This window comes from Battus philenor, unplaced genomic scaffold (genome assembly GCF_028537555.1).
Source record: "Battus philenor isolate CCGP_79_NKW_IND1 unplaced genomic scaffold, ilBatPhil1.0.hap1 SCAF_12, whole genome shotgun sequence".
Classification (NCBI taxonomy): domain Eukaryota; kingdom Metazoa; phylum Arthropoda; class Insecta; order Lepidoptera; family Papilionidae; genus Battus; species Battus philenor.
In genome coordinates this window covers 10929595-10953996 of record NW_027181674.1, presented here as the reverse complement: position 1 = coordinate 10953996, position 24402 = coordinate 10929595, and the positions used below count along the sequence as shown (strand labels likewise).

The window sequence follows — 24402 nt, the reverse complement described above, 5'->3', positions numbered from 1 at the left end:
AAATTTTATATTTTTAGACTTCACGAAACACGTGCAAGCGCCCTACGGAACCGATCACGTGTATTCAAAGTAAGGATTACTTATACTCGTTAGAACGATGCCCAGAAGGTCACTGGTGTGGGGTAACGACGCGGTGGGCGACCGTACTACGTACTTACCCTTACGCAGTTTTCAGCACTCTACTCTGGGCTGCGGCAGTGTTCAGATATCCAGGAGGGAAAATCGGAATCCGCCATTTTATGATTTTTAGGTGAAATTTTTTATATCAAACATTGAAAGGCGGATTATTAAGTTATTTAGGTTATATATATCTTTTGTTATTTACTCAATAAGTTTGTTAAGTATACCTTAAATTTTTCACGTGAAGTTAATAATGAGGAACATTATTTTTTTGTTTAAAGAAATGACGGAGGGTAATGAGATGCTGTACCCTAATTGCAACAGTACGGTTTGGTTGAGGTCCTGCGAAAAGGAGGTGTCAGAACCGCTCTCAGGAAAGGTTACAGGTAAGATGACTACAAACATTTTTTTTAATTTTATTATTAAAAGTCAGTGATTATTATTAACTTTAAGCTGTATTTTCGAACTAAATTTTCAAGTTAATTAATTTGTGAGTTTAATTGCTATATTGCTTCAAAAAAATAATGAAAATACTTAAATGAACAGCATGTACAATAAAAACAATACGTGCTTGTTGAAATTTTACAATTGAAGGCAAAAATATTTAATCTCATCATATCTCAATCATTCAATCCGCAGTTCTTTATTTGATTGATGTTTTTAAAAAAAATGATTCGGAAAATTATTTTTGTTCTTATACGCAATATTAGTGTGGAATATTTGATTGATTTAATTAGATATGTCGCGAATTATAAGTGCCATGATTTCTAGGTGAAATACCTTGCTGGTTGCGAGGAAGTTTACTCCGAAATGGTCCTGGCTCTTTGAAAGTCGGATCAATGCGCTTCGAGCACTTGTTCGACAGTTCTGCACTTGTCCATAGGTATTTATTAAACCTATAACATTATCCTTCATAATTAATAAATGAATTCACTTTCACTAGAGTATATTTCTTTAGAAAGCTTTCAGGTCTAGGCGGGTGTTATCGCCAACTTTCGGCGACGAACAGTTTTGTAAATAAGCCATTGAGTGATTGAAGGTCGTAACGTAAAAAATAAGTTTAGAATAGTGCAAACAGTGATACTAGGAAATCCTACATGTCATTTTATTTCTTATTTATCCCTTATTCCACCGTCGTATGCCGTTATATTTTGGTATCTGATAATTTTCATTCTATATCCATACTTAATTATTTATTCATTTAAGTAAACAGATACTTGTCTCCTTGTGGTTTAAAGTGTGTCAAATGTTCCATGATGCGGCTGTAACGAAAGAGTATTACCCAAGGTCGAGTGCAGCGGAACATATCCGGTGGCCTACGACCGACACTGTGTACGGTTTTCCTTATATCTCGAACAAATTACTAAAAAAATATTGCTTTCGATTAAGAGATTTTAAACAACCAAAAAGTGTTTCTGTTTTAAGGACACTGTGACCGTAAGCTGCAATCTTTGATAGTGTTTTTATGAGGTCCCTATCTGTCAAAATTTAGCTCATCTGTCTCAGGATTACATTTTTATGTAGTAGAGTTTTGTTTTTTAATATAGCTAAAACTTTAAATGTAAATTAAAAGGTAATAATTACAGATTTGCAATTTACGACGGCGGAGCGACGTACCAGTGCCGTTTTGTTGAAACAAATACTTTTAAAAAGAATAGGATGGCGGCCCGAATCGTTGTCACCGAATTTGGTACAGAAGCTGTGCCGGACCCCTGTCATACCATCTTTGACAGGTCTGTACGGATATATTTTTTTCCCAATAGAGTAGTCTTCGGCTGAAGAGTTACACAATTAATTTGGTTTCCGACTAAAAATTAAGTCGTTTCCAGTCGTAAACCTTAGACAGTGGACTGACACGTAAAGGTGGCTCAATTTTTTTCCGGACAAAGTATCTGACTAATTGGTTAAGAAAAATATGTATATTTTTTTCAAAGTAATTTTTAATTAAATGTGATTAATATTTACTTTCAGAGTTGCGTCAATTTTCAAGCCTCCTGAATTGTCGGATAACACCATGATATCTGTGTATCCGTTTGGTGATGAAATGTATACGTTCACCGAGGGCCCGTTTATACATCGGTAAGTAAAATAATTAATAAAGTTATTTCATTAATTAATATTAATAAAAAAATTAAATGAATTCAACGTAACTAATTTTAGAATAGATCCAAAAACTCTTGACACTTTGGAGAGGAAAAACATGAAGAAGTGCATTGCGCTTGTGAACCACACGTCCCATCCACACGTCATGCCTAACGGTAAGTTGGTGAAATTTATTAATGAAGAACTAGCTATCTTGATAGAACAATAAATTATTGTAACGTCGTTAAGAATTATCACTTTATTTATTGTTTAAATGTACAATAAATAAATTCATTTTGTGATCGATCAATTCTAACCGGGATAGCAGTTACACGACAGTATAAATTAACAGCGGGATCTTTATTCAATGGTTTTTTTATTATAAAATAAAATAGTTTAAAATTTAAAAATATATATTATTATATATTGATATATTAAATTATCTAATATATAAAATTCACGTGTCACGGTGTGCGTGATTGAACTCCTCCGAAACGGCTCGACCGATTTTCGTGAATAGTAGCGTGCATATCAGCCAGGGTGGAGAATCGGAAAACATTTATTTTTCATCCCTCTAAATGTTAAGGGTGGTTCACCCCTAAAATTTTTTTTTATGTTTTACACAAATTTTTTTGTTTTTATTTTTTTATGATACGACATACAAAAATACTTGCATCCCTAAATTTTCATCCCTCTACCATCAACCCATATTTTTTATTTGTTTTTTAATGTTTCCTAGAAATAACATACTTGGCAAAACAACGTTTGCGGGATCAGCTAGTTATATATAAGGGGAACCGGAAAGTAATGTCCTCCTCTCGTTATGAACAACCTTTTCCATTTAGTATACAAATTTTCAATGAGGGAGCAGTAAAAGTCAATCGGTTTTTCTGTAGAATATGTCGACATTACCTTCTGGTCCCCCTAATATACATTAAATTGTTATGTATTATTATTTCTATAGTTATATAATTTATAAAATCAATTTAAAAATTGCGCTGTGCAAACAGATTTAAAGGATGAATTAAATTGGTAAAATTCGCTAGTTATGGCGCGACCAGCGAAAAAAGAAATTAAATTTTATAAATACACATATAGATTTCTCCTATTAGTTCATGTTCATTATTGAGAATTTTGTTAATATTGAATTTATTTTCAGGTGATGTTATTAACGTAGGCATGTCCGTTGTCGAGGGCAAGTTAAAACATGTAGTGGTTAAGTTTCCTTACATAGAAAAAGGTATGATAAACTTGGAAATTTTATTATTCCTATACTAGAAATACATTTGAGGAGGTTTATTGAAAGTGATTTTTTATCAATAACAGGTGATATGTTTGAGCGTGCAAGGGTCGTCGGATCTATGAAAACACGTTGGGCGCTGCACCCTGCCTACATGCACACTTTCGGTTTGTATATATCAGTTACTAATGATCATTCATTCCTTAATTAATGTCAGCTGCTGAATACAGCGACTTCCTGCGTCCTTGATTATGTCGTAGGCTAACATAGTCAGGGGCTTACCCACGCCCTGTCTACCAGCTCGTGGCTGCCAGAACCCTTAGGCATTGACGACCGTCGATCATATCGTCCGATACGCACCGCCTACTGCCAGACGAGCAATTTTTCGATATACTTCGATTCTGTGTATCTCCGATATCTGTGGCGAGGAAGTTTTTTATTCCGATTTAAGAAGATTGCCGGACCTCGCGAGTGTCAAGTTATTATTAGCAACGATACAGATGTTTGGGTTAGTTGGCATAAACGACTCAATTATTTATGAACGGTACACTATGCCGGACTTTACTAAAACCACAGTAAATACTTAAAAATTATTTATTGACTCCTTAAACCTGGAAAATTTTTTACGTTTGCCTTAATAATGCAAAATAAAAAAGTATTTTTAATTATTCTGTATTAAATAACTTTATTTATATGAAAATCAAATTTTAACTAATGTACTATTAATTTTAGGCGTTACGGAAAATTATTTTGTGATTATCGAACAGCCAATGGCAATCTCCTTGTGCGGCGTGGTTTGCAACCGGTTAAAAAATAAACCTTTAGCTTCCAATCTGCAGTGGTATCCAGAATATGAGGTGAATGTTGGTTTATTTTATAAATAGTTTTTTAATATTGAAATAGATATTAGGTTTTATAAAAATACTTATCATTGAAATCAACTTCAGCTCCGTTATAATTAATTATCTTAAAAATATATTTAGCAGTTTCGTATGATTAAATTGTTTTATTGGAATACAATGAGAGTTGTACCAAATGAATTTGATGTGAGAAGTGATTTTACTCGAAATATAAACAACAAATATTTACCAAATATATTAAAAATAAATCCAGCGCCTAAGTGCATATACAAGTGTCTGACTTATTATATTGTGAATTAGAATAAATATTCAATAACAATTTAGGTGTATTTCAGTTATTACATTTTGAACATTTGAAGTTAGTGGGTAATAAACAAATAACAGCTGGCTATCAGCTGACTATTAACTGCTCACGTATAGTGATATCTAGCGACTTCTGGTCAAACTATGATAGAAAAACAATTCTAATTCTTATTCTGAAATTGATACGTCACCTACTATCAATCACTGCTAGATGGCGTATATATGCTCAAAAAGCTCGAAAGTAGAGAATACTTGACATGTCATGATTGTAAACATGTGCTGTCAATGTGTGCTATTGACAGCACAATCGTCTATAGCACAAGGATTCACTTAATGAGTAATGAAAGAAACAATTAGAAAACAACTGGAAATGCGCTGACTGTCGAAACAAACTCTATAGTATTAATAATATAACTGAAAGAAAGAAAGCGTATATTCAATTCTCTTTGATGTTAACCTTACACTACCGGAAAAAATCGGAAATTTCTAAGATTAGGGCTACATGGTAGATGCATTATTTTGTATTTAATGGATTCAGGCGTTACATTGCGGAAGTCCATCCTAAATAAGAAAGGACCAATATCTAGCCACCTCCGCACATGCAGTGGTTGTCGTGCATGAAAGTGCACCGCCCGCTAGCCCGCTCGTAAATGCGCATGCGACAGACAATGCCAACTACACAACCGCCACCGTAAATTCACTCAACACGTGTTTCATCCCTCCACGGGGCATCTTCAGGAGTTGTTACACAGATTAGTGACTCGGTGTTTAGTTTTGTTGAGTGTTCATAGAGGCTAAATATTGGTGCATTATTTTGCTTCCAATGCTTTAATGGCAACTACACTTCTTTTTATATTTGTATAGATTGTTCCTTTTAAAGTTAATTTATCGATGGATTTCCCCATTTTAGCAGACATAAATAAATAGCGATAGTTCGTATTTTATTTTTAATTTACTATTTTTGTAATTTTGTCTATTTAATCAAATAAAAAAATACGATCAACAAGTTTATCATTATTCACAAACTTTAATTTAGCACAACATTAAGTTTTGAAAGAGAAATGGCAAAAGGAGTTTTATTTAGTATATTAATTAACCTATTGCATATTTGTACGTTTGTAGATTTGTAGCGATTGTACTTCTTTATTTTCATTTTCGCAATTTGCTGGTCCTTTGTCACGATAACAACGAGCAGAGTTCTGCCAAATTAATGCAAGTTGATAGAAGCGATTTATGTTATTATTTGAACGCAGACGAATATAGTCCTCATAAGCAAGAAAACAGGGAAAGAAGTGAAACGTTTCCGAACAGAAACTATGTTTTTCCTTCATATCATCAACGCGTTCGAGCAGGACGGCAAATTAATTGTGGACTTATGTGCTTATAAGAATGCGAAGGCTATAGACGCTATGTATGTGAAAGCGATTGAGGTAAGAGAACTTTTATTGTTGTATAATATCATCAACTATAAATAATATATACTTCTTTTTGCAGCTTTTTAATGTGACTTTCTATTCCGTGAATTGCTTTTGCCGTGCAAACATATTTCTTTTTATTTAGTGACACGTAATCTTGTATACACAGATAATGTACTTGATGCGATTACACGATTAAATTAAAGTTCAATTAAACTTATTGGAGGGATTGGTTTAACATTATCGGAGCAATGAATAAATAAATTAAGCCAATTTATTTCCAAATCTTAAAAATTTTATAACAAACTCCTAATACGAAAATTTCTGTAAAAATTATATATAAACTTAAGATGGACTGTTTATAAATAATTAAACATTGAAAATTAATTCAGTTCATAAAATTTTAGACAATGCAAAGTAATGCTGACTACGCCGAATGGTTTCGCGCTAGACCGAAACGGCTTGAGGTGTCTCTCCTCGCCCCGTCTATGACCATGGTGACACCACGGCTGCTGGCAGACGTTGGCTGCGAAACGCCAAGGATACATTATGAAATGTGCAATGGTGAGATCCTCACATTTACTATATCATTATTAAAATGCATTCTCTTACTCTTGATGGGTTTTGTGCAAATACATTTAAAGGGATTGCGTGATAGAACAATTGTTAGTTCTGTAGACTTAACCTGTTCATAAAAGTATAATAAATCCGTGGTAAATAATTTGGTAATAATTTAAATGTGATTATTGCAATAAAACTAACGTGCAATGGTAGCGTAGTAGTTATTGAAATAATAGGTGGCGTGTGTGAGTGCCGGAAGACACACACTTTGTTTTTTATTAAATTTGAGTACTCTCTTATAACATGGTTGACAGTCCTTAATATTTGCGACAGTCGTCAAACGCAGTAGTATATTACGACAAGTATCATCAATCTAAGAGGACGCTTGTGTTCCAGCAGCTGGGAAAATTGCAAAACTAATGCAATAAATTAAAGATGCGTTGAATTTGCGTAGTTTTCTAATTGCAAATGCTGAACCTCGTTATGAATTCATACAACGAAGGCGTCGATTTTATAATTCGTGATTTTTATTTTTAAATACACATATCTCTTCCTAATTATGTTTTATTTAACAGGACGCCCGTACAGATATTTCTATGCTATTAGTTCGGATGTCGACGCAGATCATCCTGGAGCAGTAAGTTATTTAATATTATAAATGATGTTTTTATTGTTGAATAAATTAAAAGCTTTTAATTAGACTATTTGACTGTCACTATTGTAATTTGTACATTCATTAGTAAATTTCCGGTTACAAGTGTTAATCAAGCATGGTTAAATTGGCTTGCAAAATTACCACGCGAGAGCTAGAATGAAATGAAAGGACAGACATTATAATTACAAAACTTATCTTACAGATAATCAAGGTGGACACTTGGAGCGGTGAAACGATGAAGTGGTTCGACACCGATTGTTATGCCAGCGAACCGATTTTCATCCCCGAACCCGGTAGCAAGGCGAGTATTTATCAATAAATAGTACAGACCTAAAGGTAAAAATCCATTCTCTCGTCGGCTAGTGATGCTGTATTATTTTGCATTCGTAGAGTAGTTACGGATTATCTAGATTTTCTGATAATGCAGTTTTTTTGAGAAATTTAAACAAGGAGAAGTAGAGGTTTCAGTAAAGGCTTTGAAACATTCTTATTTATTATTTGCTGAAACCTCTTTTTTATTACGTTAGATACACTTTGTGAATTTAAGCAATTTTTTGGGTACCATAAGAAAATTGGAAATTAATATATGTTATGTCGTTGTCAGGGTTGCCATTACCTATTCACCGAATTTCCCGAAAATTAAAGCGATATTCGCCAAAATCGGGGTGAAAAAACCCAATTCCCCACACAGAAATAAAGGGAAAAAATCATGCAGTTTTTATTCAGGCTTTTGCCATACCTTAGAATTTAGCTTATTTTTAGAAGGTATAAACTTGACAATACCACCCTGTTTCTTTTTATTGCGTCTCTAGTAGTTATTAAGGGGAACCATCGTGTCTGTATGTAGTCTGTTTCTGTTTGCTGTTTTAATATGTTTTAAGTCACTGAACTGCTCTCGACTGGTGCATTAGCGAATGGAAACACGAGTAAAAACTAGATCATTATTTTCAAATTTGGAAACAAATCTTGTCCTGCGGTGTTTTTAAAAGAGCATTCAGCATTAATGTCCGCATGAAGCCCGTGCTCAGTGAAATCCAGCATAGCCTGAGCTCGCCGTTCATCATCTATATCCTGGGCTGATACAAATGTTTCCAGAATAGAAAATCGCTGAAGTACAGATGTCAAAGATTAGTAGATAGTAAATTTTTGGGCTTCTGATGAATCTACGATCGATATTATTCTGAACAGGCATTCTCTGAAATCAATCCTTTTAGCAATGTTCGATGTTAACTGCATGTAAAAGTCTTGACACGTTTTATAAAAATTGGTGATAGCTAAACGGGGTACATTTGTCGTCTATTAATTCTACCATGCTTTGTGAAGCTTTTATTCCTATATCCTTTAAATTCAGTAAATATTTAGTGTTTTTGAACTCAGCGTTTAAAATATCATTCAAAGATTTAAAGCAACTCATTGCCAGGTAGTTTGAAGACAGTTCCTTTAACAGTTTTTCGACTTTTGGCTTTAATCGGTGCAAAAGTGGCGATTCGGCTGACAAGACGCTTATTATTCAAACAAATTTTACTAATTACTTACCTTAGGATCATCAGATTCCTTTTTAACAACCATTAATCTGTAATTGTACTTAAATATTGTAAGTACTCTTCACAATATAAAACAAGGATGGGACACGACACAAGTGTGAGTGATTCAGATTCAATTACATGGAATAGTAATGGTGTTAGTTTCCAGATAAGGGGTTCCCCACGTAGTGGTGCACCTCCTTGCTATACACAAAGTAGGAGTGTCCTATATTGAAAAAGTATTCGGTAGCATGTTAACTAATAATTGACTAATATTTCTATTTTCGTAGTAACAAAAGATCGGCTAAAGAACCCCCTCGTTTTCCCCGTATAGTGCCATTCCCCACACCAATCCCATATCGACTTCCCGCAATTCGAAGAATTCCCCGCACATTGGTAGCGCTGGTCGATGTCGAATCTTCTTTATTAATGTCGATTTTGCCGCGCGATGCCCGTTTTATGCATTTATGCGACGACACTACTAGCGCCATCTGTTGACGCCGGACGAAACTACATAGTTCTGACATATTTGTTGAACTACTTTTGGATAGCGAGCGAACGACGAATGTTTATTTGTTTCCATTTGCATTTAATAAATTACTGTTAAGTTTCACATGTAAATTTTGTCTTTGTAGTCGCCTTAAATACATCTAAGTACAACTGTAGTTCGAATATTCATTCTTAGGCAATTCCGGAGGCTGGATGAAATTACCTGTTGCTTAGACAAACAGAAAACAAACAAGAGGTTATAGAATCAGTAGGCGCCAATGATCTTTCGAATTGTAGTATCTCGTGTATTTGATATTCGAATATTGAATATGCGTCGCAATGTTAGTGATGTACGTGCAGGGAAGTTATTAAAACGGTTTTTGTGTTTGTACTTAAGGAAGAGGATGCGGGCGTGCTGCTGTGTGCGCTGGTGTGGGGCTCGCGCGAGTGCGCCGTGGGCCTGCTGGTGCTGGACGCGCGCACGCTGCAGCAGCTCGCGGTCGTACATTTCGAAACGCCATCGCCGGCGCCCAAGTGTCTGCACGGTTGGTTCCTGCGAGACCACGCGCGTGATTAATATGTAAACAACGGATAAATGATAATTATAAATTTATTGATTTAATCTATTAAGTAAGAAGTTTTAGATTTACTTAAATTTTCCTCTTTAAAGACAATAATAGATGTTAAAGTAAATTTGAAAATATTTGTATTATATTTAATCACGTTGACGCCAATATAAAACTTTTATACTTGCTTCGTTTACTTAATGCAAGTTTCAAAAAAGTCTTTCTCACAAAATAGCCAACGATGGTTGAAAGCTAGCGTAGCGTAGAACGTCCAATCACAAGGTAGACAGGTGACTTTGTTTCCCGGAAAACGCTAGATGTAGCCTCCATCTGTTCTGATAGAAAATCTGTGTAGGAAGCTTATATCTAGCAGTGGACGCTCTACTGCTGAAAAGAATCACGATGATTATTATAAGGTTTTTTTAACACTTAATACTGTATTATGATAATAAGAAACTACCTTTTTATTACCATAACATATAATGATAACAGCTCTCAATGAGCCCATTAGTATATATATATTGACATAAAGGTAACAATAATTTATGATAGTAATTAAATTGTACCAAAACCTATAAGAACGATCGGAAACACTTTAGTGGAATAGTAAGTTTTATGAAATTTAATTCTTAAAATGGCTTTAATTATATTTCATTCAATATAATAATTAAAAATTTAATGTATTGTATAATATATGTGTAAATAAGAAAATTAGTTTGAATTTATTAAAAATTATATATGGATATGTTTCTAATGACAATGCAAAATGTGTATCTTAACGAATCGAGCCTTTGCGTAATATCACTCAATGTTTGAAGATTGTTATCATGATATCACATAGCACAAATAATTCCTTTGTTAAATAGCTTTAAAGACGAGGCAGTATACACCACGAAAAACTTTAAAACAAAGACTAGATTAAGTATTTTACCATAGTGCTAATAAGTGGTTAATTAACAATATAAAAACTAAAGTAAAATCTCACTCCTCCTAATATCGAACTGAGCGGGGGCATCAGAAACGACAGGGGCATGACTACGAACACTCTGACAAGGAAAAGAGAAGAAAGAATTAACAACAAGTAATACGCAATTAACAATCGCAAGCAATATGCCGAATACAGGCGTTTACCTTGGAAAAGATATTACATTTTATGACTAGTCAAATACATTCCTTGCGGTACCTTCAAATAGCAACACGGGGTAAAATATTTATTATAATGTTTTACTGAATTATTGAATAAAGCGAAGTCTCAGTGATTTCTTTTAACCCTTAAATGCACGACTTTTATACTTTAAAAAAATATATATCTTGCAGATAAATACACTACAATGCAGAGAATAATACAAATATGTATTTATATATATAACATTTTATAAACTGATTTATAAAAAAAAACTTTACGTTGCAGATATTTACTACTATGCATTTACTTTTTAAAGTGTAGTACGTTTTACGTTAAAGTGGTATGTTGCAGTTTTTCATCATTATGCATTTAATGGTTAAATAGCATAAGTAATTTTAATCTAAATCTTTATTAACCTATTCAATAGCTTGTTAGGATACCTCAATAAATTATTAAAAAAATATCCCAATACTACGTTGATGTAAAAATACTTTTATCTGCAAAGTTCTAGTAATGGAAATCTTTGAAAAAAATGCATGGCGTAGAGCGTGTTTCGTAACAGGTAATTATTGTATGTGTCGAATATCTGGTATTAGTGAAGGATCGAAATATCTGGTAATTTAAATAAAATCTCTTTAAATATTTTTGGAGTATTTTCGCATTAAATCGTGAGATTTTACGTCTTACGTCATCGAGTTTAATTATTTTCATATATTTCAGCAAAAGCACACTTACATTAAATATATGGTCCTAATAGTAATTATATTACAATAATTATATTGTAATAATAGGAATATACTAACAAATATAAATATTTTTTTATTTGATACTTAAAAATTAAATTGAATTATTTTTGTTATATTGCTTTGACAACTTGCCTCGATAATGAAAATAATTAGTTCTAGTCATAAATAAAAAAATCCAAAGTTTAATTATTGTATTTTTTTTCAATGATAACCTACCTCGTAGTATTAGGAGTCAGTACTTTCCAGAATTTTTTTTTATCCAAAATATTTGGGCATCTACCTGTTACAACAAACCAAAATATAATTTAACAGTTCAATATGGTTTCTTGCCTTTTTTTAAGAAATTCGGTTTACATTTACGATGTTACTGATAATTGTTTTTAGGTATAGATAATCTCTCTTTTCTTACATTGTTACTTTCCTTTCTAGATTTTTAGGTAAGTCAACTTTATAAAAATCGGGATTTCTGTTTTATATTTTATACAAAGGGATCTTAATATATTTGTTCCTAAATAAGCTTTAGTTACTTAACACATACTTTGTTTATTTCTTTGAGGCGTTTCGTGATTAGATTAGCTTACTTCTGTTTTTGCTATTTTGTTCCATTCTAGTTTTATAGCTTATCGAATGTGCAAACATTACTTTTAAGTTGAATATTAAAAATTACTCTGGTGATTCGGTAGACTGATTTTAAATCTCTGGAATGAAAACAAAAAGAAATAGTGTTTATACATAAATACGGAATATAACACTGACAGTATAAGGAAGTAAAATCTATTGATTGAACTTTCATCACATAGATGGCAACCAAATAGTAATCCGTTAATAGTTGGTATATCAAACCGCTATTTTATAGTGTATTTGTTATTTACCTTATGATTCACTTTATTCAGTAAACACAATGATCACGAGACTTTTACATTATTGTAAAAAGGCCAATTGAGAAATATATAAGCATTAAAAGCATTAACACCATAGTATAAGATAATAAGGTTTTCTTTTTGTTACTTTGAGTCTTAAAAGCAGAAGATATCGGTTGTAATTTAAAAGAATTTGATATCGCAAGTTGTGTGAAGTTTTTAAATATTTCTAGGAAAAAGGAAGGCACGTGGCCGAGTACTTTATAGCTACTGCGAGGTTGATACGGAACTTTATAATTTGCACCATCATGTATTACGAAATGACAAACGGTTACACATGGTTCTATTTACCCGCGTCGGATACTAATTTGGCCATAGTTTTGCTAAGAGCATTCGGCTCATACGAATGCGGGCTATTGTTGTGAAATTGCATATTTTATTCATACTCGTCGGAATTACCGTGTGCTAACAATAATGACGTCGGCAGTGGGGACACGTGGTGATATGAAAACTTCAGCAGTCATGGCTCAATTACGTTTGGCGAGGATATGTAATCTTTAGTATCGGGATATTAGCAATGTCAGGAACAGTGTTTGTTGTAATTAAGGTTGAAAATAATTTTTTTGATTTGCTCATAAGTTCCAACATCGATAGTGTGGAAAATTAATAATCTACTCGCATTTCATGGATTGTTTCGGGTGATGTTGATGCTGTTAGCCCTGGGGGCTTAAAGCGTCATCGTTACTGAGTTCACGGAATGGAAGTTTCCGTGAACTATTCAAAATTTAAACCAGACAGTTGTATTCCTATTTGCATAATGACGATCGTACGAAGGTAGCAACACGAGCTTATGTGTAGTGCAGTGCATGTGAGTGTGCGGGATAGTGGGCAGCGAGGACCAGTAGGCAATTTAAGGTAGGATACTGATCCAACTTCAGATCGCCTTCGCTCTTTGCGGAGTTGGGGCGGATGGACCGCCCTGTATACGTATCGGTTTATGTGTATGCTTGTCTTTGTTACATCGCACGCGTTTATGTATGCGTTGTGATGATGCTGGCAGAGTGGATGCTGATGTAGTGGAAACGGTGCTTACAGTGTTATGGGTGTCTGCAGCATGATGTGACTGGCGTTGGATGTTGGAACTCTAATGTATTATCAATGAAAATGTCTTTAACTTACATACTGTTTTCTGGGTGGATTCTTTGGTGGCTGATTGCACAAGACTTGCAATTGAATATATTGCCTGTATCGCTTTACAGGACAAGTTGATGGTGTCTGGGATGTCAGAGAGATGCTGGAAGTTCATATCTTTGACTTTTCCAGTTGACGTTTTGTTGGGTTTTAGGAACCTCACTAGCGCGCTAAATACAGAGCGTTTCTATGTTCCGGACGCTACGTCGTTGAAAAGGGCTATATCAATGATGCCCAATGAGGAAGGATATATCAAAGATAGCTGGTGGTTGTGGAGGGAGACTTTATGGTTAAATTTAGCTCACCAGCTATTTTAAAGAGCTTGTGTCCGTTACGGGATTTCAGCCGCCGTGATTGCTGTCAAGTCACCGGTAATCAACCTAGAGAGGTGAGAATTCTAAGGTCCGAATAGAGAACAGCTTTGTGACTTGAGAGGTAAGACGAGAGTAAGTTCTGTGGTGGGTGTCCCATGAGGGATATTCTGAACGCGAAGACTTTTAAATTCTTGTAGAGTGGCAGATCTAGGGGTAAAAGGTGGAAGGGGGGCCTTTCAATGTACATTAAGGTACCTCCGCCCCTTTTGGGAGTTCTGTCATTTCTGACAAGGTGATAGTTAGCCATTTTAGGACTGCGCCTGGAGGGTTTGAGAAGTGTCCTGTAAGAGCAAGATGTTCATTTGTGCTCCATCAGGAAACGGGCTATCTCATCTTTTTTACACGCATTTGTTACTTTCATTATTCAGATATGTCGTAATAGCGTGTGTGTACATCACGGTAGCTTTCAAATAGAACAACACAAAAGTGTTATTCTGACAGGTAAGTAAATTTTAGGCAGTAAATTTGTGAATAAATTTTCAATGCGTTTTTGTATTTTCAGCGTCTAGTTTATTCTCTGCAGCCCGCTTATCTACTGCTGCAAATTAGCCTTTTGAAATAATAAAAGCGTTTTTAATCTGCAGTTGCAAAATGTTTTTTTACATCTTGCGTTGTTGTACAATCAACTGATTGTTATTCCCTTTTTACTTATAGCCCTAGAGCAACATAAAACATGTAAATTAGTACTCGTACCTCCACATATTTAAAATAGTATTAGACACATACATCCATTAAAGAGAATGGTTGGCTACTTTACTATCTTTCTCAAATCATGATTCCATATTATTCCTTTATTACCCTATTTGAATTAGTCTTCGAATTTTTATTACGACTACTAATGACTACAAGTGCACGTAGTGTGAGTATTTATAATTTACTTAAAACATATTCTCCTGACAATATCGTTACTATTTTCGTTACTGTTAAGCTGGTTTCTTTTAAGATATCTTTATTTTTAAATAAATGTCCTTCAATCGTTACAGGTGTTCTCCATGGTGGTACACATCATTATCAATATGCTTCCTAGATAACTACCACCGCCGTTTTCTGTCGTGTCGTGGCGACAGAACAGTGCATAACTATTTTGTTTCGGTATTTACATCGTAGTAAGGGAGAAGAATCAAAGTTATTAGCTACACAACTATTTATACGAAAACTCTGTGTAAGAAAACATACGACTTACCAACGTAAGGTACATTGGAAAGTCCTAGGTCAAGTACAAATGTCTCTATAATGTTGTACTATATATGTATAATTATTAATTTGTCAACGAATTTATTTAATAACCTATGAAATTAAAATGTCATGCATAACCTTGTTTATGTTGTCTAAGAAAACACCGCTAGTGTGAAAAAATTGTCTTTTCTTACTGAAAATGCGCGGAGGCATTTCTTTACATTCGGATAGATTAAAATTAGAAGAGTAATTCGGGAGATAAGTTTAAACCCAACATTTGTGTTCGCATATTGTAATAGTTTAATCCAGCAATGTATGCTCAATTTGGCAAACACGATTAGCGTGGAATCATTCCGATGGCTTGTAAACTTGGCTTCATTACGGTATTAGCTTTACAGAAAAGAGCACGCGCAGGTTAAACATCTCATAGTACTTTGGCTTAATCAAGATAGGTTGCATTGCCAGCAAATGAGCACAGAAGTGACAAGTGAATTTAATATCGAGCAATGGTCCCAGTTTTTAGCGAGGGTGAGGGGAGAGGAGCCCACATGGTCTATAGTATTATCAACTACGATCCTTTTGGTTATTTTTTTCGTAAGCCTCGTGGGAAATGTTCTTACTTGTTTTGTCATATATTATGATAAAAACATGCATACAGCGACAAATTACTACCTCTTTGATTTAGCAATATCTGATTTGTTAGCAACATTCGCCTTACTCTTTGATTTGTACGAACATTTATTCGATTCCTATCGCTTTGGATACGTAGCGTGCAAATTACATTTTTTCTTTGTAATTTTGCTTTGGAACAATAGCATTTTAATAATGACTGCATTAGCTGTCGAGAGGTACATAGCTATATGGCATCCTCTCATGCTTAAATCAAACGCGGACTGGCGACGGGTCATGAAAGTGATCGCGATTGTAGGGATCATTGCAATAATGGAGACACTCCCCGAAGTGTGGACGGTCGAGTTGGTGAAGACAAAGAAATCTTCTGTATGCTTTACTGTGCCAACACCCTTTGCACGCGTAGTAAACGGTGTGCTGGCGTTGGTAACCTTTGTAATACCCTTGGTAATCATGACCTTTGTATATGTTATGATCGCGTTAAAAGTAAATTTTGCTGAAAAGACCAACTCCAGAACACAGATTTTTAATCATCGAGATCACAGAGGAAAAGTAAACAAACTTGTTAGTAAGTAATTTTGTTAATAATTAATGGAATTTATTTAAACTTTTCATTAATAATACTCGAGAAAGTAAAACTTTCATATCTGTTAAATTTTAGCTTTTACGCTAATAAAACGGCAACTTGTTTGTGTTCGAGTTTATTTGTTTAATTTAGAATAAAATTACCGAGGTTACTATACATAATTTTGGTGGGTTAGCAGCACTGACGCTGTCGTTCCTGGTGTGCTGGTTACCCTTTTGCATCTTCCGGGTCTTAATATTCGTGTACAACATGCGTCAGCTGATGAATCTTAAAAAGGTGAGCGATTGAGTTTCTTCCTATATATATATCAAAGGCACAAACAATCATCAACAATCAAGTTTTAAAATATAGATCATACTATATCCTCAAAATAAAACATTCTTTACTAAAAAATAACATTCTGCTATGTTGTGATATCTTACGAGTATATAAACTTGTACGGAACTTCATTTTTCAAATGCAAATCAGCTATTAATGCATTTTCCTTGTGTGTTTTTTTATGATGTAAAATTATAACAATAAATGACAATTGTAGTGTATCAAAAATGCATTTTACTTAACAATTTTTTTAAAAAAATGTCTTGTAAATTTAATGTTCATATATTATCTTATTATCTTATAGCAGTTTCTTATCAGATGCTGCTTGGGGTCTGTGCTGTGTTCTCGTTAAATATTTATATTAAATTTAAGCACAAATATTCCAGTTAGATAAGATGTTTGCACTTTGTATGATAAAATATAAATCATGAATATTTGGTACATAACAATATAACTATTTTTAACTTGGAAGATACATTAAATTAAAAAAATTAAATGTACACTAGTAAATAAAATATGATGTCTGAAGTGTATTTTATATACTTTATTTGGCATGATGCACGATATTTATTATGTTACGATAGAATCATAATCATAATTTAAAAACGAAATAGGCATATTTTAATTTTCCATAAAAGCAATATTTAATAAAGTTATACGTTTTTAATTTCAGTGGTGGAGTATAGGGCAGAGGGTCATGTTTTTTCATAACTGGTTCAGTATCGTCCTCAATCCTATACTGTTTAGTTTGATGTCAACTAAGTTCAGAAAATCACTAAAATTACGTATAAAGGTTAGTAATTTATATTTAAAGTTTAAGTGGTGTATGTCTTGTCAAGTTATGACACATACTGGCCGAATATTTTATATTATTATGTACTCGTATACTGTGTTTATTTTTAAATAAAGAAGAGCAACATTTGATGTGAAATAGTTTGTGTAATTATAACATAATCGTACGGGAATTTACTTTTACATAATTTTTTATCAAAGGTTAGACTAATGGGGTATTGGGTATCATTTATGAAAAGAGGTTGTATAAATATCATAGCTTTGAAGCGTCGAACCATATCTACTATCTAGCTACTACAGCTGGAGATCGAGAAGCACATAACATGTTATAATGGGCTCTTGCTGATTAATAACATTCATAAAATTGCAAGAGGTAAAGATTTATCACGAAATCGTACTTGAAGAAAATCTTCAGACACAGTCTTTATCCATAAAAAAATCAACGCATTTTCTAAGTAAATCGAGTTTTAGTGCTTGTTAGCTTTCATTGGATATTGTATCTTGTTACCTCATGGCTAAGAGCGAGGAGTCTAAACGTAGACCTGAAAACAATAGATGTTTATGATTAAAAAAAAAAGCAAGCTACACCTTCTATTCACTGGCTTAATATTATATCCAATTGTCTTGATTTGAGATTGTAATTTTTGAGAATTTAATAATTATTCTGAGAATGTAAGATTTTGCATTTACTAAACTTTTCTTTTTCAATCACTATTACGGAAAAGACTCTCTTTTTTCTTCGCTTTTTGATAGTTGTTTATCGAATTAAAGTTTCGATTACGCTTGCATAACAAAAGAATGATATTCTAGATTCTCTATTATGTACATTTTTTACGAAGTTTTTAAAGCCTTTTATAAATAAAATATTATTATGAGTCGTGTTTTATTCATGTACTATTTTTATAAATGAAGTTTTTACTGCTATTTTTTCTTTTTCTGGGGTTTCTGGTGCCAGATTTAAGTTTTTAAATACAATTATTGCAAAAGATTATTAACGCTGTTTGGGAGAGTGGTGTATTTGAAATCGGAAGCAAATTTATTACTTAGTTACGATCTTGCGGCGGTCGAGTGAGCATGGCGCGTTCACCGTCTAGGCATTTTTTAAGAGTAATAATTCTTACGTAACTGCTCGTCGAGAATTTTGTTCACACTTCTATATTCGAAGGACAAGTGATAGACCAAGTGCAAATAATTGGGTAAAGCTTCACCTCCAAGAGTGATTTATGAAATTTCAGAGAAAGTTCTAAATTTACTTTTTGAAATAATTATCTTAATCTAAACTGTCTAAATAACCTTAAAAAAACTAAATCTTTTTTAAAAATTCAAATCATTCAAGAACTGAAATTTTTCATCAAAGGTTGTTGGGGCGGTTCCGCACTGTAAATTCCATTTTTAGGAGCGAAAAGGCTCATTTTCATTTAAACGGAATTCGAAAACAACAACTGAAACTTTGTGTCAAGTATGTGCAACTTGAAACATTTGAATCACATAAATACATTCAATGCTTTTATTAAAACTACATGTTAAGAATAACATTTTTAATTGAAGTTTTTAAACATAAATCTGCGACCAGACCACCCGTTATTTATGTACTATGTTTGTATGCACTGCCACTGTATTTTTTTTATTATACCTATATATCTATCAATTTCTTTTCTAAAACGTATCATAAAAAGAATCAGACATGTTTGAACTAAATCTTTTATTTTTTAAAATGTATAATTTAAGAATAGCAATCACAGGAATTTAACAAGATTTTCATTTATTTTAAATACTTTTTTTTTATTTGCAGAAACTTTGGACTCCAAAATGCGATGGTTTAGAATTACAAAGAACGTTTGTTATATAAAAGGTGTGTTTGACTATAATTAAACTTAATTATAAACTTTCCACGTGATATCTAACGTATTTAGAGATAATCACTGAATCAAGCTGGAGATTGTTAATGTGTACATATGGTTAAACAGGTTTAAACTAATAATGTTTGAGCTGGATTTGGAAATGGTCAACTTGGGCGGAATGAAGGTTAATTACGAACAACATCCTTAAGCAAGCTCATTAACTTGAGACTTTATCTATAATTTAGTTCCATTAGCTGGTAGCGGCACTTTATATTCCATAATATTTTATAAAAATTGTGGATTAAATAGCTTTTATATTTAATTGTATTTGCATTGATGTTAATATGATTGTTTATATCAAATTTTGCAATCTAACAATCAATCTTTATTTATTATATCTTTATTAATAAATTTATAGCACATTCAATAATTCTTGAAAAGGTTTACAATTAACAAGTATATATGTATATATATATATATATGATCGTGGACGCTGCAGGGCACGGCTAAATAGCGTGGAGGGAATATTTTTTGTCTTTAATAAATAAGTTTTATTTGGAATAATTTTTTTATGATACACAAGTTTTAGATATATACATAATAAATACTAAAACCGAAAATGAAATAGTAATCAACTTTCGCAATCACGCAAAGCTATGGCTAAATCCGTAGTAAGGAGTAGTTAGGATGCTTAAATATTTATAAAATTTTACTCTAATCAAAAATTTTAAACATAGTTTCCCAGATGTGGTGACAGCAGTTCGGAAAGAGAATGAATGACCTGTGTTAGCTATTTGGTGGCTATTATGCAGACATCTTTTGGTCTATTTCTTTGGTTTCGATATTTAATGTACCATTAAAATGAGCGAATTTATTGAGAAGAAAAAACAGAAAAATTAATAGTGTTAATAACGTTCTGAATTTAAATACATATTTTGCTATACGTTTTTCTGTATGACATTTGTATAGAAATACTATCGAATATCGTATTCACCGTGTTAGGAATGTTTTAATATGATATTGACAATATCTGTTGACGGATAGTGCTGTCATGTTACCGTTGAGTAGAATATTATTGAAAATAATTTTCTAACTTATGTGTTATTTAAACGAGGTGACATTACTTAAATCTTTTCTGTTTTTTGTCGGGAATGAAACCGTACGAGAAGTGGTTTTGAAGATCTGAGGACGAGGTCGGCTTTGAAGATTATGTCCTCCGGTTTAGTTACGGCTTCCAAGCGAAATCTTCTTAGTAATCCTGACATCATTATTTTCATTTCCATCATGGCGAACTTTTGACCTGTATAAAAAGATATTACATATCATACGTATACTACAGATTTTTTAAGCAACAAAATACGTACTTTTTTTTTAAAAACTTGTAGCAGTATTTTTGGTGTTAACGTAATGAGTTAAATTAAGAAATGTATAATTTAAAAAGGCCTTGTGTTTCTTTTAAACGTTCCACAATAGAAATGGTCGTTTTTACTAATATTAAGTACAATTTTGTTATTATGGTACCTTTGTCCAGAGTTGTAGCTCTGTCAGAAACTCGGGATCAACTTCCTCCAGCATTTCATTTATCTGACCCTGGAGGAGCTGAAGAAGAAACGCTTTAAAGAGAACTAAAGCTAGATCGGCCTTCTGAGTAGCAGTCATTGAACCTGTCTTAGAGGCTCAAACTCTGTACTAAGTAAACCAAGTGCCGCGCTGTATTTTAAGTGGTAAAATGCACCGGCAACACATACGGAAACAGTTGGATCAGTCAATACAGTGGGCGCTCTCATTGGCGCAGTAGGAAATTCAGAACTATAAGCAAACCGCAAAATAGCGTATTAAGTAAATTTTAATTACATTTCGCTGTGAACTTTGGTTTCTTTTACTAACCTATACAATTTCTTGGCCCGGCGCTGAAAGGAATATAGGCATACGGATGACGCTTTACAGAGTTCTGGATTGTAAATCTCTCCGGTATAAACTTCTCAGGTTCGGGGTAGTAGTCCTCGCGACGATGGATGTCATATATGTGTATTTGACATTGAGTGCCTGCTGGTACTAGGTATCCGCCTATAAAATTGACAGCGAATTTTATAAAAAGTTATCAGCAACAATTTATCTGTTATCTTAATTGAACATACTTAGTTTGACATCTTCCGTCGTGAACCGAGCGATGAATGGAACGCTGGGGTATAATCGCATGGACTCTTTAATACAACATTCCAAGTACTTCATATTTCTAAGGTCTTCGATTGTCGGTTCACGATTTGTATCGCCTAATATATTAATAATTTCTTCATATATACGATTCTGAAAAAAAGTTAAATGTCAATTATAAATAGATATATATCGTATTTTCAGAATTAAAGATTGCTCAAATTGATATCCAAAAAAAGAAACCTGACACGTCGGCTCATTAGCGATCCTAACTATCATGAAGCTTAGAGCTACTGAGGTTGTGTCGTGGCCCTGTTGAACAAGATAAACAAAGATAACTGTTAATTATTTTATTTTATTATTGGACATCTCATTTTTGGTATTACGAGTATTACGTACTTCGAAAAGAAACGTATCGACTTCTTCCCTGATACCTTCGACATCAATTTTTCCTTTATTTTCGTTTCTAATTAAAAGATCTAACAGGGCGAGTTGATTCTTTTGGTCATATCCCACGTTATCGATTATTTTTTCATGTTTTAAACAGGTTTTTCTTTCCTTTATAATGTTTGTAGTAAATGCATGTAAATCTTGGACAGCCTTCTTTTGAGATAAACCAGCTTTAACAAATCGAAACATGAAATCGCTGTGTAACCAGATTTTACTTATTCTGTAAGCTACACAATCACCAAATACATGCAGAGCCTTGAAATACCTTAGCAAACCATTTTCTTTTTCTTTATTCATAGAAAAGCCCAAAGAGGTTTCTGTAATGAGTAAATGCTTTAGTTCAGTTAAGTGGCTATTTTATGAGTATCGTGATTTTCGTAACATATTTTTAGCGATAGTACCTGCAGTACACTTGTTTCTAAAATCAAGTAAGAAATCAGACTCTAAACTTGACTTTTGCAAATATTGCAAAACAATTTGGACTTGTCTGTCCATTAAGAATTCGTTAAAGTTATTAATAAAATTTTTAACGATTTGAAAATTTCTACTGATGCGGTATTATTTGGCATGCTGGCTTTATTATCCTATAGCATATGATTGGTGCATAAATATAGGCCCAGGATAGCAAAAAGGGCAATTGGACGCTATTCAAAGTTAAATCAAACGTTCTGTTTTCAGATAAAAGCTTTTGTCTTTTAAAACTGAACTATTCATTCACCACAAACGAACTTTTAACAAATTACCATTTAACTTCTTTTTATATATAATAAGTGAATCGTTTGCAGAAAACTGTTAGGGAATTTTCAAGAACCAGACTACAGTTTGATAGACAAATGAAGTCGTCTACGCATCTCTCAGATTTTTTGTATTTACGCAATATACAAAAAAAACTTTCTTATGAGTTTAACTAAATCTAGATAAAAAGGAGCAGTCAAGGAGTCTTTCTGTGTTCGAGTTAAAAATTATTTCTTCACTTAATAACTTATACAATACTTACCGCACATTACATTCAAAGTAGTGTTTGATACCAGCGTCATTACATCTGTCTGCTCAATTCCACTTTCTTCGATTTTTCTTAAAAGGCTGTCCGTGTGCTTATGAAATATCCTTAAATATTTCATTAATCTATTAAAATGAAAGACGGGTGTTAAAAGTTTTCTTCGCTCTTGCCATTTTTGTCCTGTAAGCACAATTTTTTATTATACTTTTTAATTCCATGCATAAGAAATTCATTTTAAGTTTAAATATTTACCATTGCTAGTTAAAAGTCCTTCGTTTAACCAAGGTTTAAGAAAATTATAAGGGTCTTCTTTTTGAATAAAAGTTGTCGATGCACATAAAGTCTGGAATACAGAAAAAAGTAAAGCTTCTGGTATAAATATCTAATATGTAAATCTATTGTTAGTATTTCTCACTTTACATTTAATTACTGAAACAAGTTTTAAAAAATAAAATATTTTGAAATTGTTTACCTCAACATCACACGGATTATAAATGCCAACGGCTCTAAAACCGGGTGCTTCTAGTTTATGTATGTCTCCGTATTTAACAAACTGGATTCTAGGAAACATGAAGAGTTTTTCTGAAAACAAGACAAGTTAATGATCTTTTAGCTTATTTCAATATTATTTAATCTGCACAGAAGACTTTACATTGGTTACTGATTATTTGAATGATGCATTGGAGGAAGAAATTCGTTTATTTATCAATAAGCGATCTATATACACAAAACTTTTAGAGGTTTTTGTAATAATATATGAGAAAAAAATCATAACTAAGTAATTTTCTTCAATTCATGAAATAAAATTTGAGAGATTTTCCATAAACATATCTGCTTCGACTTAATAATACTACTTATTAAATATAATACCTGGTGTAGAATACAATAATAATGTCAAGGTGTTCCCAATGATCGGCAATGCTGTCGGTCCAGGTATTTGAGCCATCAGCTTCCCTGCGTAATTAAACCTTGTCCAAAAGTACAGTGCGGTAATAACAACCACTACTAAGACAACACTTAGCGCAATCATCTTGATTCTTCAACTAATAACACATTATGCGATATCGCTTCGCTAGAACGCCCTTTTATGTATTAGTTGATGCAGTGAACCCATAACTCGCGCCCGACCTCTCTCGCTTAGGTAAAAAATTATCTAAACAAACCTTTTGCTCTGTGTCTCTTTCAAAAATGTCTCAATATTCATGTTTTAGGTTGATATGCGAGAAAAGTTAACATTACGGAGTATAATCTTTTGTACACAAGATTTCCGACCCTGAAAAAACGTGCTCTGCTCGGTGGTCGTCCTTATTCCATAAGAGTTTCTGATTTTGCCACGGAAAGCAC

The 24402-nt window shown here is 33.1% G+C and overlaps 3 protein-coding genes across 3 annotated transcripts; 2 read left to right on the top strand and 1 right to left on the bottom strand.

Annotated features, from left to right (window-relative positions):
* Positions 1–403: 403 nt before the first annotated feature.
* On the top strand, positions 404–9825 carry ninaB (neither inactivation nor afterpotential B). The gene is made up of 13 exons (XM_068776585.1): positions 404–506; positions 892–1003; positions 1707–1853; positions 2092–2199; positions 2281–2378; positions 3362–3442; positions 3529–3609; positions 4175–4299; positions 5859–6035; positions 6428–6584; positions 7157–7218; positions 7439–7537; positions 9646–9825. The coding sequence occupies exons 1-13, from the start codon at positions 404–406 to the stop codon at positions 9823–9825; spliced, it is 1530 nt and encodes a 509-aa protein (XP_068632686.1).
* Positions 9826–15755: 5930 nt separating this feature from the next.
* LOC137932897 (neuropeptides capa receptor-like) lies at positions 15756–19476 on the top strand. The gene is made up of 4 exons (XM_068776584.1): positions 15756–16485; positions 16679–16779; positions 17495–17614; positions 19406–19476. The coding sequence occupies exons 1-4, from the start codon at positions 15756–15758 to the stop codon at positions 19460–19462; spliced, it is 1008 nt and encodes a 335-aa protein (XP_068632685.1). The 3' UTR covers positions 19463–19476.
* Positions 19477–20578: 1102 nt separating this feature from the next.
* Positions 20579–24088, bottom strand: LOC137932896 (cytochrome P450 4C1-like). Its single transcript, XM_068776583.1, has 9 exons — positions 23929–24088; positions 23531–23640; positions 23311–23401; positions 23056–23238; positions 22008–22375; positions 21852–21920; positions 21593–21761; positions 21342–21521; positions 20579–20754 (listed from the first exon to the last, which is right to left on the bottom strand). The coding sequence occupies exons 1-9, from the start codon at positions 24086–24088 to the stop codon at positions 20579–20581; spliced, it is 1506 nt and encodes a 501-aa protein (XP_068632684.1).
* Between the last annotated feature and the right edge of the window lie 314 nt (positions 24089–24402).